The sequence below is a fragment of the Myotis lucifugus genome, unplaced genomic scaffold (assembly GCF_000147115.1).
Source record: "Myotis lucifugus unplaced genomic scaffold, Myoluc2.0 scaffold_180, whole genome shotgun sequence".
In the NCBI taxonomy this organism is placed as follows: Eukaryota; Metazoa; Chordata; class Mammalia; order Chiroptera; family Vespertilionidae; genus Myotis; species Myotis lucifugus.
This window is the reverse complement of record NW_005871228.1, coordinates 1,645,017-1,659,430: the sequence shown is the minus strand read 5'-3', so window position 1 is coordinate 1,659,430 and position 14,414 is coordinate 1,645,017. Positions and strand designations below refer to the sequence as shown.

The 14,414-nt window shown below is 55.4% G+C and overlaps 1 protein-coding gene across 6 annotated transcripts in view; it reads right to left on the bottom strand.

The window, feature by feature from the left end:
* The window catches only part of CORO2A (coronin 2A), a 44,996-nt gene that overhangs the window by 17,782 nt on the left and 12,800 nt on the right, over window positions 1–14,414 (bottom strand). For 3 of the 6 annotated variants that reach the window (XM_006096483.3, XM_023760354.1, XM_023760355.1), the window contains one exon: window positions 6,432–6,632. In XM_006096483.3, coding sequence (XP_006096545.1) covers window positions 6,432–6,632 — 201 coding nt within the window. Of the gene's footprint in view, window positions 1–6,431; window positions 6,633–9,225; window positions 9,562–14,414 lie in introns of those variants that run through there. The other 3 variants (XM_023760356.1, XM_023760352.1, XM_023760353.1) reach the window with 3 other exon arrangements.

Below are 14,414 nucleotides of genomic sequence, written 5' to 3'. Positions count from 1 at the left end.
CCAACCGACGGGCATTCGCTCCAGGGCTGCCTCGCTGAATAAATCGATGCCTTGATCGTATTCCCACTGACGGCTCAAGCACATTCTCACTCTACAGGGGACAGGTTTGCAACTGTTCTTCTTGAGGAACCATAACTTAGAGTCATTTATGTGCCCGGCCCTGTGCTGGGTGCTCTGCTCATATTATTTGGTTCACTTCCCAACCACCCCAGGAAGGAGTACAAGAATCTCCATTTATAACGCAGAAGCTGGGGATCGAGGGTTGGCAGCGTGTCCTGGGGGCCGCAGAGCCAGTCCGTGGCCAATCACGAGAACTGGGAATGCTTCCTCTCACTGCCTGGCCTGCCTCTTGCTATCCTCACACCATTGTTACCATCAGCCTCACGCAGACCTTTCATGAGGACCTACTATATGCCAGCCCCACACTGTGTGCACATGGGGGCAGAAGATGAGTCCCTGCCCCCCAGGAGCTGCCAGTCTGGGGAGGGCATGAGGTAGTATACCCAGGGCTTGGAGAGAGAGGAAGAAGAAAGGCCCTGGGGATCAATCAGAGAAGGCTTCCTGGAGAAGGAGGAGACCTTTGAATTGGGCTTAAGGAGAGGGAGACTTTGCCCAGGCCAGGGAGGAGGACAGGAATTTCAGGTAAAAAAGGCAGAGCCGTAGGTAGGTTTTAAGTGGGAAGGATCCTGAAGCAGGCAGCAGGGAAGGCAGACTGAAACATGGGATGGGAGGGAGGCCAGACAAGAGGCGTCAGGCTGTGGGCATGGAGACAGTCACCCTGCACAGGGCTCAAGGCTGGACCCTATAAAGAGACGGACATGTGGACAGATGAGTTGCGCCCTGATTAGAGGGGTTAAGACTTGGGGCCGGGGGCCGCCCAGAAGAGAGTTGAGCAGAGGGAAGGATGACAGGAGTATTCCCTAATCCTGGTGCTAAAATGCAAATCCCGTTTCTATGAGGATCAGGGCATCATTCACCAGCCCTCCCCCACGAGGACTCGGGTGAGCATGAAGATGGTTTACGGTAGAAACCCACACCCAGGGTCGGAGGCGGTGAGCCACAGAGGTTCTCTGGTAACCCTCGTTGGTCACCCCCAGAGATGGGGAGCTCACTTTCTACCCAGGCGTTTTGTCCCACTTTCAGACCATATTTTCTTACTTCGAGCCTGGGGTGGCCCCTCCCATTCCCCTCACTTCCTGCTTCTGGTCCTGCTCTGTCCTTTGGGGCCCCATAGACACCCTTTCCGTCCCCTCCCAGGCCAGCCCCTGGCAAATTTGAAGGCAGAGGACCCATTCCTCGAGTAAGCTCTTTTCCAGGCAAAACCCATCCAAAGAGCTGAAAGAGACTTAAAAAAAAGGACTTGCCCACACCCTGCACGTCTAGACAGGGGATCTGAGTGGGAGGGAACAGGAGATGCTACGGAAGGCTCGGAAGGCTTGGAGATGCAAACTGTCAGCTGGGACGATGGGAGCTCCGCGAGGAAGGCAGGACTTAGTTGCAGGCAGTGAGTGGGGAGTCATGGGAGGCCTCTGAGCAGGGGAGTGGCCTGGTTAGACACCGGCTTGAGGAGGTCCGTCTGGCCTCTAAGAGCCCAGCAAACCTGCCCCTGCCCCCAGGCCCCTGCAGGCTCCCCTCTGGCCTGGTCCACTCCCAGCAACGTCCCAGCCCCCAGGGCCTGCCCTTGCCTTCCTTCCTGCCCATCCTCCACACCTCACAGCAAAGTCCACCCTTCTACCTTCAAGAGGTGGATCTGTTGCAAGCGGGCCCCAGGGTGAGGAGCCCAACCTGGCACGCCCCCAGGCTCGGGCCAGGCCTGTCCCCAGACCTTCCCGCTGTGCCCTATTCCCGGAGCACAGCCCTCTGTTGCCAAGGCTGCGAGCACCTCCCTCCAAGGGGTTCACCCTGGGTCACAGCAGGCGAAAGGAAGGCCCCTGACTGCAGGGGCACTCCCTCTGGGACACCTGACACCGCCTGGGGCAGCCTAGCCCTTTTGAGCAGAACTTCCGGGACACCTCCCAACGCAGGCGCTCCATTGAATGAGTAGCTAACTGGTCCCTTCCTCCCCTCCCTGCCTGCGCACAGCACTCTTTACCAACACGTCTCTGCTCGGATGGGACATAATCCCCGGTGACCAACAAGGAGCTACGTCTGGGCCACATTCGGGGCCTCACTCTTACTGCTCAGGGTCCTCGGGCCTCAGAATCTCCTCTGTACAATGGGCAAGGCTCCCCAAACAATGGACCGATGGCACCCACGTCAGCACTGGCCTGTCTGCCCTGAGTCAGGGCTGCCGATGGGACCGGCACCTGTGTCCTTCCCCTCTCGGCCTCTCCTTCCTGCTCCCTCACCCTGGACGTGGTTACGTAAGAAACTACCAACCAACTGTGCTGAGGGGCCTTTCTGGACCCGATTCAGACACAACGAGGCACTTAGGAGGCATCAGAGACGGTTCACATGAGCGAGTAGGAGCAAGGGAAGTGGCTGTGGCTAAAAAGGGTGACCCAGGAGCCAGTGACCGTGCTGTGATCCTGGCATTGTGGGCAGGATAGAAAACGCACTTACTGCCGAACCGGTTTGGCTCAGTGGATAGAGCGTCGGCCTGCGGACTCGGGGGTCCCAGGTTCGGTTCCGGTCAAGGGCATGTACCTTGGTTGCGGGCACATCCCCACTGGGGGGCGTGCAGGAGGCAGCTGATCGATCTCTCTCATCGATGTTTCTGGCTCTCTATCCCTCTCCCTTCTTCTCTGTAAAAAATCAATAAAATATATTTTAAAAAAAACAAAAAAACAAAAAAACAAACAAAAAAAAAACACACTTACTTTTCAGAACTGGATACTGAAGTTTGTGGGGATAAATTGACAACATGTCCAGGGTTTGCTTCAGAAGACTTCAGTGAGGGAAAAGGGATGGATGAAGCAAGAGGAGCAGTCTCGAAAATTCTAGAGTCTGGGTGTCGAAGAGTTTGTTATATTGTTTTCTATCTATTTTTGTGTTTGGCAATTTTTCATAATTATAAAAAAGAACGAGGGGACTGTCTAGTACTGAAATGCAGTTTGCAAATCAGCAGCAGCGGCACCACCTGGGAGAAGAGTCGCCAGAATTAGCAAATAAAACTACGGGCTGCCCAGGGGTATTTGAATTTCACATAAACAACACATGTTACTTCTGGTCTGAGTACATCCCGTATGATACTTTACCTATACCGAGGACTTCTCTGTGCAAAGAGATTGGCAGTTTCTTATAAAAGGACACATGTTTGACGACCTAGTCCAGTGATGGCGAACCTTTTGAGCTCGGCGTGCCAGCATTTTGAAAAACCCTAACTTAACTCTGGTGCCGTGTCACATATAGAAATTTTTTGATCTTTGCAACCATAGTAAAACAAAGACATATATTTTTGATATTTATTTTATATATTTAAATGCCATTTAACAAAGAAAAATCAACCAAAAAAATGAGTTCGCGTGTCACCTCTGACACGAGTGTCACAGGTTCGCCATCACTGACCTCGTCGCTGCCCTCCTGGGCCTTTGTCCCACAGACCTGGAGACTGACTTATGGTCACACAGAAACCTGTAGGCGGATGTTTATAGCACCTTTATTCATAACAGCCCCAAACTGGAAACCATCCAGATGACCTTCAACGGGTAAATGGTTAAACAAACTGTGTTGCATTCACACCCCGAAAGGAATACTACTCAGCAATAAAAAAGAACGGGCGACTGATAACACGCAACAACTTGGATGGATCTTTTATGCTGAGTGAAAAAAAGCCAAGCCCAAAAGTTTCCATCCCATATGGCTCCATTCAGGTGACATTCTTACAATGACAAGAGCAGGGAAGTGGAGGACAGAGTGGCTGTGGGGGTCGAAGGTGAGAGTGGGAGCGAGGGAAGTGGCTGTGGCTGAGAAGGGCAGCCCGGGAGATTTGGGGATGCTGTCAGCATTCTGCATCTTGACCGCACCGATGTCGGTATCCTGGTGGTGAGACTGTACTCCAGTCTCACAAGATGTTACCAGTGGGGGGGAAGGGGTGCAGGGCACACCAAATCTGTTATTTCTTACTATTGCATGTGAATGTTCAATGATCTCAAAAACCTTTAATTAAAAAGAAAAAATAAACAAGAAGAAGGTATTTGGTGCTTCTCTGAGGCGCAGATTTGACTGGCATCTGCGTTTTCTCTGGCTGCTCTGGGCCTGCTGGGATGGACTCTCCGGCCCCACCGCAGAGCTACCGAGTCAGAATCGCGTCCAAGTGACACCCAGGTGTGAGCTCTGACTAGTCCAGCTCCTGCGGTGCCTGGGCTCCCGGGAGTCTGTGCCGGCAGCAAATACCATGTCTCCTCAGCCACTTATGTCACTGTCCCAAAAAGCCCAAAGGGAACTGACTGCACATTTTACTCGCAATCAGGCTGCACAGGACAACTGCATCTCAACCCTCCGAGTGGTGTCCCGCTGGACACACAATGGAGCCGGACTCCTGCCCTGGCCTCCAGGGTCATCACAGCCCAGCCCTGCTCCCCTCTCTGACCACCTCCCACTGCTCTTGCCATGTGACAACACACCTGTCTGTTTCTCAATCACCAAACCCATTCCCACCGCAGGGCCTCTGCATGTGCTGTGCATTCTACCCGAATCCCCTGCCTCTAGGGTTTCTAGTGGCTCTCTGCCCAAGTGCCACCTCCCCAGAAAGGCCTTCTCTGCTCCTCCTCTCTCACCTAGTCCCCTCGCCCCTCCCAGGTCACATTCCATCACATCAAACCAATTCATTTCTCATTGCAGTTATTAACACCTACCCATACTCAAAGCTTCATGCAAGTTGGAAACCATGACACTTCTGACAAAGTCCAAGTCATAAAAATCAGGAAAACACATTAATATGTAATTACTATTACATATTACTAATATGTAATTACTAATTATTAATTAGTAATTAATTATTAATTAGTAATAATTATATTACTTTGTTTGGTGGACAGAATCTTTTATTTTATTTTTTTATATATTTTTTATTGATTTCAGAGAGGAAGGGAGAGGGAGAGAGAGAAACATCAATAATGAGAATCACCGATCGGCTGCCTCCTGCACACCCCCTACTGGGGATCCAGCCCAAATCCCGGGAATCGAACCATGACCTCCTGGTTCATAGGCTGATGCTCAACCATTGAGCCATACTGGCCGGGCTGGACAGACTCTTTTAGAAGCACCCAGAACGTGGAAGAAATAAGTAGCCAAACAGGCCATGTCTGGGGGTCTGTCCAGCTCTAACCTTGACGTCTTTCCATAAATCCCATTGTACACTTGTTCCTCCCTAGCTTGAAAAATCCCCGGCATTCAAGGCCCTTCTCATCGGGCCCCGATGAACTTCCCCAGGGTATTTCCCTTCCTCCCCTAGACAGACTGTTCTATCTGTTCTGGCCAGACAGCGCTCTGCATTGTTCCCTGGACAGTCCACACAGTCCCCGCCCCATGCCTTTGCTTGTGCCATTCCCTTTGTCAATTATGCCCTCCCTATTTATTTGGATGAACAATTCCCGGGTAATTTGTTCAATCAATGAACATGTATGAGCACCAATTGTGTGCCCACAATGTGCTATATGGATAAAAAAAGTACTGGTTCTTCCCCCCCCCCCCCTATTCCAAGTACAGGAGGTCCCAGCAGAACACCTGGGTAGTGAGATTCCGATCGGTGATTTGTAAGTTCTGAAGTGCTCTGTCTGTTGTTTCTGACTGCTGGTGGCTTACGTGCGGGTGATCTCAGATTATGGACTCGCTGATCTGAATCTGTGGGACTCCTGTCCGCACTGAACTGTTTCCACCAGAGACCTTGTGTCTGTGTTTGCTGCGAACCAGAGGCCCTACCGACCCAGCATCGCTGAGACCCCTCGCAGGTCCCCGAAAAGATCTGCTATTGGGTGAATCTAGATGAAACTGCCACTTGGGGGTCCAACACTGTTCAATATCAGCAAATGCCGAAGGTCCAACCTCTACTGCCAACATCTGCCCTCAGGACAGGCCAGTTCTTTCTGTTCACTCACTGCTGTCCTCTCCTGCCTTAGGTTTTGGCTTAAGGTTGGTTTCCTTTACGGGGGAGAGGAAATGGCTTTGGAGATTTCCCAGATGTCGTGTGAGCCTGGCAATGCATTAAAAAGTATGTTTTATTCAGGAGTGAATTATTTTGCAGTGGGGTAGAGGGGAAATCCCAGGAATAGTTAGGCAACTGCTGAAATCCCAGGAGAGGTGTATTTTTCCCAATGAAGAAACGAAGGCTACGGAGGTGAAATGACTTATTCAAGGTCACACGGCTGGTAGCAGGCAGGTCTAGGGTTTGAACCCGTGCACCGCAGCAGAAAGCAGGCTCTTTCTACCTTCCCGCTGCCCTGAGCTGCCTCCGGAGAGCCTCCGGGCCTGGGTTCGCCAGGCGCCCTTACCTGGTGCAGGGGGATGACGAGGAAGGCCCCCCCTCCAGCACACTCGGTCACCACTGCGATGAAGTGGGGGTTCACGGCGCAGAAGTGATTGTCGTGGACGCTGCGGGTGATGGGCACCGAGTCGTAGCAGTTCTCCTTGCTGGCTGGTTTGCCAAAGACGTGGCGGAACTTGGAGCTCCGGTACTGGGGGTGCCATGACATCTGCAGGAGACAAACGGGGACAAGGAGTCTGAGGCTCACTGCCTGGGTAGCGGGGCGCACGGCGACCTCCCCTGGAGAACATAGAAGAGGGTACAACCAGGACAGGGATGTGCTGAACCCAGTGAACAGGCTGTATCTGTGGCTACTTCCGTGGACCTGGTGAGATGTAGCGAGACGATGTGTAATGACTGCTGACCAGTCTGCGTTTCATCCTTCCGAGTGTGAACACAGAAAGAGCAGAAAGACTGTAGAGAGACCTCAGCACATTCCCAATCCACCATCTCACCGGACAGGCCAGCCGCCCCGCCCCTCCCAGCCCAGCCAACTGGGTAACATTGTGCCCTCGGGAGCCAGCCAGCCTGCGCTTCAATTCCAGCTCTGCCTCTGGCCAGCGGGGCAGGCAAGTGACTTAACTTCTGAAGCCTCCGTCTTCTCATCCGTAAAACGGGGACGTCGAAAGCATCCCTCTCAGAGACTTGTCATGAGGATTAAATCAGAGGATACACTTAGATCCCTTGACCAGCAGTATAATTACGGCCACTATTCTCATCCCGGCATCCTGAGCTGGCCAGGCTTCTCACCCAGGCCTGCATCTGTTCACTCGATGTTTACTGAGCATCACTGAGTGACGAGACCTGTGCCCGGCCCGGGGGTTTCGGAAAGAGGTGGGCAAGGGGAGGGCCCACCCCCTCGGGAGCCACGGTAAAGAACCTGGGCTCAGAGGGCGATGGGAGCCGCTGCAGGACAGTGAGGCCAGGCTTCACTTTCGGGAGGAAGGAAGGGTGGGCCGGAGGAGAGGTGATGGTCACCTGGGCTGGGACAGGGCAGAGGGCGTGGAGAGGAGAGGACATGTTAGTGAAATGCCCAGGAGGGGGACCCACCGGCCCTGGCGTCTGCGTGCCCGTGGTGGGCTGTGGGGCCCGGGGCGAGTCATGGCGGCTGAAATCAACACGATCCGCTGGCCATCCAGTCCTAGCCCCTCCGGCCACTCCCAGAGCTCTCCCTCCACCGCCCAGAGCTCTCCCTCCACCGCCCAGAGCTTGGTCCCATGCCCGAGGGACGGCCCTGCCCAGGGTCAGGGAGCCTCAGAGGCCTGGGCAAGTGTCCCTGAGCTCACAGTCACCGGCACGGAAATAACAGTTCACAGTGGGGGGTGGTTGCTATGTGCCAGGGCCATTCCACGTGCTCCCCTGTCTGAACTGAGCAGGCAGGGCCACCTGGCTCCCCATCACAGGTGCAGGGGTGCAGCGAGACGCGAGGGCCCCGAGTTCACACAGTGTCAGTGGTGGAGCTGGTTGCTGAACCCACTGTCTGCAGCCTCCAGCCCAGGTTCCCGAAGATCATGCCCATGATGACAAAAGCTCTTTCACACCCACTGCACCCTGGACCCCACCTCAGCCCACGGCCATTCCCACCCCCACTTCACCCAAAGGAGAACAAGGCTCTGGAAATTAAGTTTACGGCCTCCAGAGAGGGGGCGGATGGCCTCACGGGTGAAGCCGGCTGGCCTCAGAGCAGCCTGAACACCAGTGACCTTCTGCCCCTGAACCCAGACTCCTTTCCCCACCCCACCCTACCCCACCCCACCCCACCTCACCCACCACCTTATCTTTACTGCCAAGGTTCGTCCAGACCTATTGCCATGGAGGGAAACATACAGAAACGGGGGATGGAGCAGCAACAAGCCTCTCCCTTTGCCCACGATATGGGAGTGTGCACCCATATATGCAAGTGAACTTTGAGCGACTCCGTGTGCACTGTGTGTGCAAGACTGTGCATGAGCACTGCATCCACCAGAGCGTTCATAAGGACCCATGCTCACTCCTGTGGTGTGCACGCATGTGTGTCAGTGCACGCATGAGCTTAAGGGCGCAGCAATTCAGAGAGCAGGCGTTTTATGTTCCCTACAAGCAGGCACTTGCTGGAAATGCAGACCGTAGCGGGCCCTCAGCCCTGCGAGGCCTCGCCCATGGGCTGGCCCAGAATGGCTGATCCCGGCCAGGTGTATGTGCCACCCGTCCTATCTTGCCCGGTCCCATCCGGCTGGGTCCACATCAATGCCACAGCAGGCTTTCTGAGGCGCGGCACAGAGCCGGGGTGGCATCTATTCTGTCCCATGCATGCTCAGTGCCCCTGAGGCCAAGGGATTAGGCTCTGTGGGCTGTGAATTCCCCGCCCCGCTCCCAAAGGAGTTAGTCATCTCTGGGTTAACATCCTATTGAGTTGATTTAGTGCCTGTCCCAGCCCTCGTCTCTCCTGGGCATCGGTGTCTCTATTTGGTGCAGGAGAAGCGACTTGACCAAGATCCTCCAAGTAGGAACAATGCAGGTGGGAAGCAGAAGCCAAATCCTGCCCGGAGGCCCCTCTTCCTGCCACATGCTCCTCTCTGACAGGTGAGAGACAGACAGACAGACACAGGGACTTTCCTGCCTGCCCCCAAAGGCCTGTCTTCCCAGCCCAGCCCTCCATCATCGCAGGACAAGCGTTCCCTCCAGGTGGCTGAAAGGAACCCAAACTGGGTGTGTACAAAGCAGCGTAAGAGATTATTCATTTAATTGCACTGTTCCCGGCCTCAGGGAAAGAATTCAATTACCTGATTTGGTCTTGGAACCTCTGGGATGGGTAGATGCCTGGTGCTGCCGGCTACCATTGTCCCTTTATAAGTTTGTGGTTCCACATCTGACATTTGGGAGTTTTATCTTATTTCTTTTTCTTAAAACCTGACCTTGTGGTCATGAACTAGCCCCGGACGTGCCTCCTGAGAGTCCGAACCACCACGTGTATGTCTGCGCCATTAACAGAGGGAGATTACAGCCACAAGTTTCCTGGCTTTAAAAAATTGCCCAGCCAGCGTGGCTCAGTGGTTGAGCGTCGACCTATGAACCAGGAGGTCACGGTTGGATTCCCAGTCAAGGCACATGCCCGGGCTGTGGGCTCGATCCCCAGTGAGGGGTATGCAGGAGGCAGCCGATCAATGATTCTCTCATCATTGATGTTTCAACCTCTCTCCCTCTCCCTTTCTCTCTGAAATCAATAAAAAAATATTTAAAAAAAAGAACATAAACAAATATTACTGTAAGAGCACAGAGCATTCTGCTTGAAGGTGACCCATAAAAGACCAAAAAGTAACATAATAAACACCTGGTTATGGGCGGGTCCCTCACCTTGACTCCAATCCTGACCAACTGTCCTCTGTCATAGGATTTATCCTTGGCCCCCACCTGGCCTAGGAAAGCTCCTTTCTAATTTACCCGGATCCACCAGAGAGGGGGCGGGACTCGGGACGGGGAGCCAAGGCCACCTGCAGCCAGTGAGAGGCTCCCTCAACCTGCAGCCCTCCCTTCCCTCCAGGCAGGAAGAGGACACGACTGCCTCTCCCCAGTGAGACCTTCATCCAGTCATTTCTGCTCACCCGAGCCAGGCCCTGTAGCTGCCACTTCTTGGCACAAGGTGTCCTTATTGCTGCCAGCGACAGGGTCGACGTGACAGGGTCTCACCCCCCCCCCCAACCCCGTTGGTTTTCGTTCCTCCTTCAAAGCAAGCAGAGGCCAGGAGCTGTACACAGAAGGAGGTGGCCCACTTTCCCGCTTTGCTGGGACGGGGATGGGGGTTCGGGGCTGGAGGACCGTCGGTGCTAAAGTCAGGAAAGTCCCAGGCAAAGGGGGACCAGTGGCTCCCCTTCCACCTACCACAGAAGTCTCCAGAACCTCTATCTGATTCACACGCAATGATTTTCCTTTAAGTCACCAGTAACCCTGACGCTGGCACCCTGCCCGTGAAAGAGACTCTAGGACTGACTTCTTTTTTTAAAAAAATATTTTTATTGCTTTCAGAGAGGAAGGGAGAGGGAGAGAGAGAGAGAGAGAAACATCAATGATGAGGGAGAATCATTGACCGGCTGCTTCTTGCATGTCCCACACTGGGGATCGAGCCTGCAACCCAGGCATGTGCCCTGACCAGTGACCTCCTGGTTCATAGGTCGACACTCAACCACTGAGCCACGCCGGCTGGGCTAGAACTAACTTCTCAAAGAGCCCAACATCCTGAACCAGAGAACAGATCATATCAAAGCAGAAAAGTGCAAGGTTTGTAAAGAGAGGCCACCAACCTTCACCCACCGCTGGCTTGTGCTTATTCTGTGCCAGGGCCTGGGGGGGGTGGGCAGGGGAGGGGGCCAGAGAGGATGGATTCAGTGACTGCTTTCCACACGTCTACACGGCCCAGGGGAAGGGCCAGAGAGGCCAGGGCCCGACAGGCTGTCTCCCTGCTCGAACTGGCTGCTAGGGCAGTGGGTGCTACTCTCAGGGCACGCGAGGCTCATGTACATCACCTCACTGGCTGGGGGCCCCAGGCGCTGGCTCTGTCCCTCACAGAGCCTCCCGCCACACCCGGCTTCTAAACTAACGTGAACATGAAATTAAATGTAACACCCAGCTGCTCAGCCGCACCGGCAGCATTTCAAGTGCCCGCAGCCACGGGCGGCGTGTGGGTATCTGATGAAAGTGTGGTGATAGGACACGTCCATCACACCTGTGTGACTGGGCAAGTTACTAAGAGTCTACTTCCTCACCAGTACAATCAGGTTGTAACAACAACAAAATAACAGCTAACCCTCACAGCAGTTCCATAAATACTGTCACCCCATTTCCCCAGAAGCGGACACTGGGGCGCAGAGAGGTTAAGTAACTTGCCCAAAGTCACAGAGCTAAGTAGGCACCTGAGCTGGAATTCAAAGCCGGCCTGTTTAGTCCCAGGTCCACACTTTCTCACGGGGCTGCCCTGGCCATTAGATGAGACAATCCACGCAGCAATGCCTGGTGAATGCTTGGCACTCAGCAAGTGTTGGCTGGCGAGACTGCTGTGGTCCCGATGCTTACAGGACGCTAAGACTCGATGTCGTGCCTGACAGGTCTGTGCTGAGGGCCCCACCTTTGGGGAATCTGAGCAAGGATCCCAAACCAGAAAGTGCAACGCAGCCCCGAGGCACTGTGGCCTGAGCCTGGTGCTGGCCACGCTGATGGAGGGAGCAGACAAGCACAGCGAAAGCCAACCATCCCTGCTGCTCAGGGAACCTGTGCATCTTCCTGGCAGGGCTCTCCGAGGGCAGGGCAGCTGAGCTCGGCCCTGTGCTGGGGGACAGGGGCCCTTGTGGGGGAAAGGGGGGTGGTATGGCCCCGCCTCGAATGCTGGGGATGGTTGAACAGGGGAAGCAGAGGCCCCTGCAGCCACCAAGTAGAAAACAGTGGTGTCTCCAGGTTCTCAGCCCAGCATCCTCCCGCCTCCCCCTCCCCCTCCCCCAGCCTCCGGTCCTTCTGGTCCAGCACAGATGCCCTGCACGGCCACAGGAAATACAGACGGAGTCAGAGAGCGAGCCAAGAAAATGCCTCTCTCCTCCTGATGAGATTAGGCCTGAGGGAGGCCTCCTCCTGACATCTGACGCTGCCCAGAGCCGTCCCTGGGCCCTGAGGGGCAGGGGCCTCCTAAGATGGCCCCCTCCCCGGCCCCAGGGTCCCACCTGCTCTCTACCCCTCCCCCAAGCTGGGCAGCCTTTCTCTTGGTGACTCTGGCCTGCCCCTCCCTGCCCCCACCCTGACCCTGTCTTCCCCTTAGGGCCCCCTCTGTCCTCAGGATAAAGCCCTGGGCTGGACTTGGGCTCCCCCCCCCGCCCCCCCCATTCCCCCACGGCCTTCTCTTCTCCACAGACCTGCACTTTGAACCAAACAGATTTATCTGCTCCCCCTGAAAGCATTGTGTTTTCCCAGCCCCCATCTTCGCTCACAGCCCTTCTCTCTGCCTCGAACCTCGTCAGCCCCCGAGTCCATGGGCACTGGGCTGGCCTCCCAGGACACCCCCTCCTCTCACAGCATCTTCCTGGGCCCAGGCCAAACAGAACCACCTCCTGGGGCCTCCCGGCTCCCAGGACCGACAATCTCTCTGCCTGTGAGGTCCCAGGGCAGGGGGAGAGGAGGGACCAGGTTCGAATCCTAGACCCACTTGTCTCTGCACCTCAGCACCTCATCTGTAAAAGGGTCCTAATAGCTCCCTCGCAGGTCCTGCCAGGGGCCACAGAGAGAATGGGTGTCAAACCCCTCGCACGCGTCTGGTGCGAAGGAGAAGCTCAGCTGGTGGATGCTCCCTCCTGTCCTGCTCCCTGTGATTCTTCCTTCTTTGACCTGTCGTCTGTCCTTCCGTCCATCTGTCCGTCCATCCATCCCCAATGGCCCTCCCCTTTGCTTTGCCCACCCACAGGCCAGATCCCATAGGCAGGCACTGGGGGGCTGGGGGGGAGACCATCTGGCCCCTGGATCGAGCTTTCACAGCACCACCAGCCCCTCCTGCCCCCTCTGGGCATGAGGACTGGGCTGAGCCTGTCCTTTCTTCGCAGGTGTGCTGGTCGGGCCAGGCGGGAGAGTCCTAATTCTGACACCATTCGTCCCATGACTCTGCACAAATCCTGTCCCATCTCAGGTGTTGACTTTCCACCCATAGACCGGCAATGCCCTGCCCCGCCCACGGGTTCGGATGATTCGCGAGGGCTCTGCAGCCTGCACATGCCAAACCCTGGGGCCGTGAGGGCGTGGAGCTGTCTGCCTGGCGCCTTCACCCTTGGGGGACACGGAACAGGGCTTCTCCTGTGTGTCCCCCCACATCAGGCCCTGGCCAAAACTCTGTGTAGACTTATTGCCCCACAGTCTCCTTATCTAGCAGTTTCCAGAGATAAGGTCACGTGGGGTGTTCGAAAGACACCCCCAGGAGACAGAAAACGTAGAGGCTCCACTTCCTGCTCCCCGCCCCATCCTTGGCAGAGTGTCTGATCTGTCTTTGGACAGTGCAGGATACTGAGGCCCAGAGAGGGAGGGTGCCTTGCTCAGGGTCCCCTTGAGCAGGAGACGGGGCTGAAGCTGGACCGCCTCCTGGGATGGGCGTCTGGCCAGGGCCTGCATTGTTGTTAGCAGGTCCCTGCCTCGGACCCAGGAATCAGCACACACCTGCCCTGCTGCTGGGCCCTCCCGGAGCCTGTCCTGCCCTGGGGCTGTGGTGCGGGGGGAGCGGTGAGGAGGCCGGAGGCCGACATGGAACCAGCAAGCTCAATTCAGGGCAAACAGGCTAAGCAGGCCGCAGCAGGGAGATGGAAATCTGGGGAGTTGGTGAGGGCTGCAGGGCCGATTTTTGAGCTAAACCTTAAGCTCAGAGTGAGTGAGCCCGGCACAGAGTGAAGGAAGGCACTCAGTCCAGGTGGAAGGCATAGCTCAGCCGCACCTCCACACCTGGCAGACGGTGGCTCAGGGCGAGCGCTGAGGCCAAGAGAGGGGAGTGCGGTGTGGGGTGGGGACGCCACAGGCACATTCAGGAAGCCACCAGGGTCTGGTTGGGCTGGGATCTGGGCGAATGCAGGGAGCAATGAGGGCCGTGGCTGGAGAGGGGGCTGGGCAGTTTGTGAGCAGTGGTGTGACCTGGTCAGAGCTGATGTGGGCTTAGCTGCAATTTGGAAGTTAGAACGTTTGCCCTGGGAAAGTACAGGGTGGGGCAACTGTATGTTTACAGTTGTTTGCAATGGAAAATAATGCAATAATTAATAAATTGTAATACAAGAATACTCTGTGTTTCCTGTACTCACAAGTGTAAACCAGCCTTGGCCCCACCCTATATCGTCTTTCTTAACTTTGGGCTTGTGTCTAAGGAAGAAATAAGTGGTTTTGTTTCACGGCCGGCTCCAGGAGGCTGGAGGGCTGCGGAGCAGGGGGAGGAGGGGGAAGAGTCTGAGGCCTTCCTGGTCTGGAC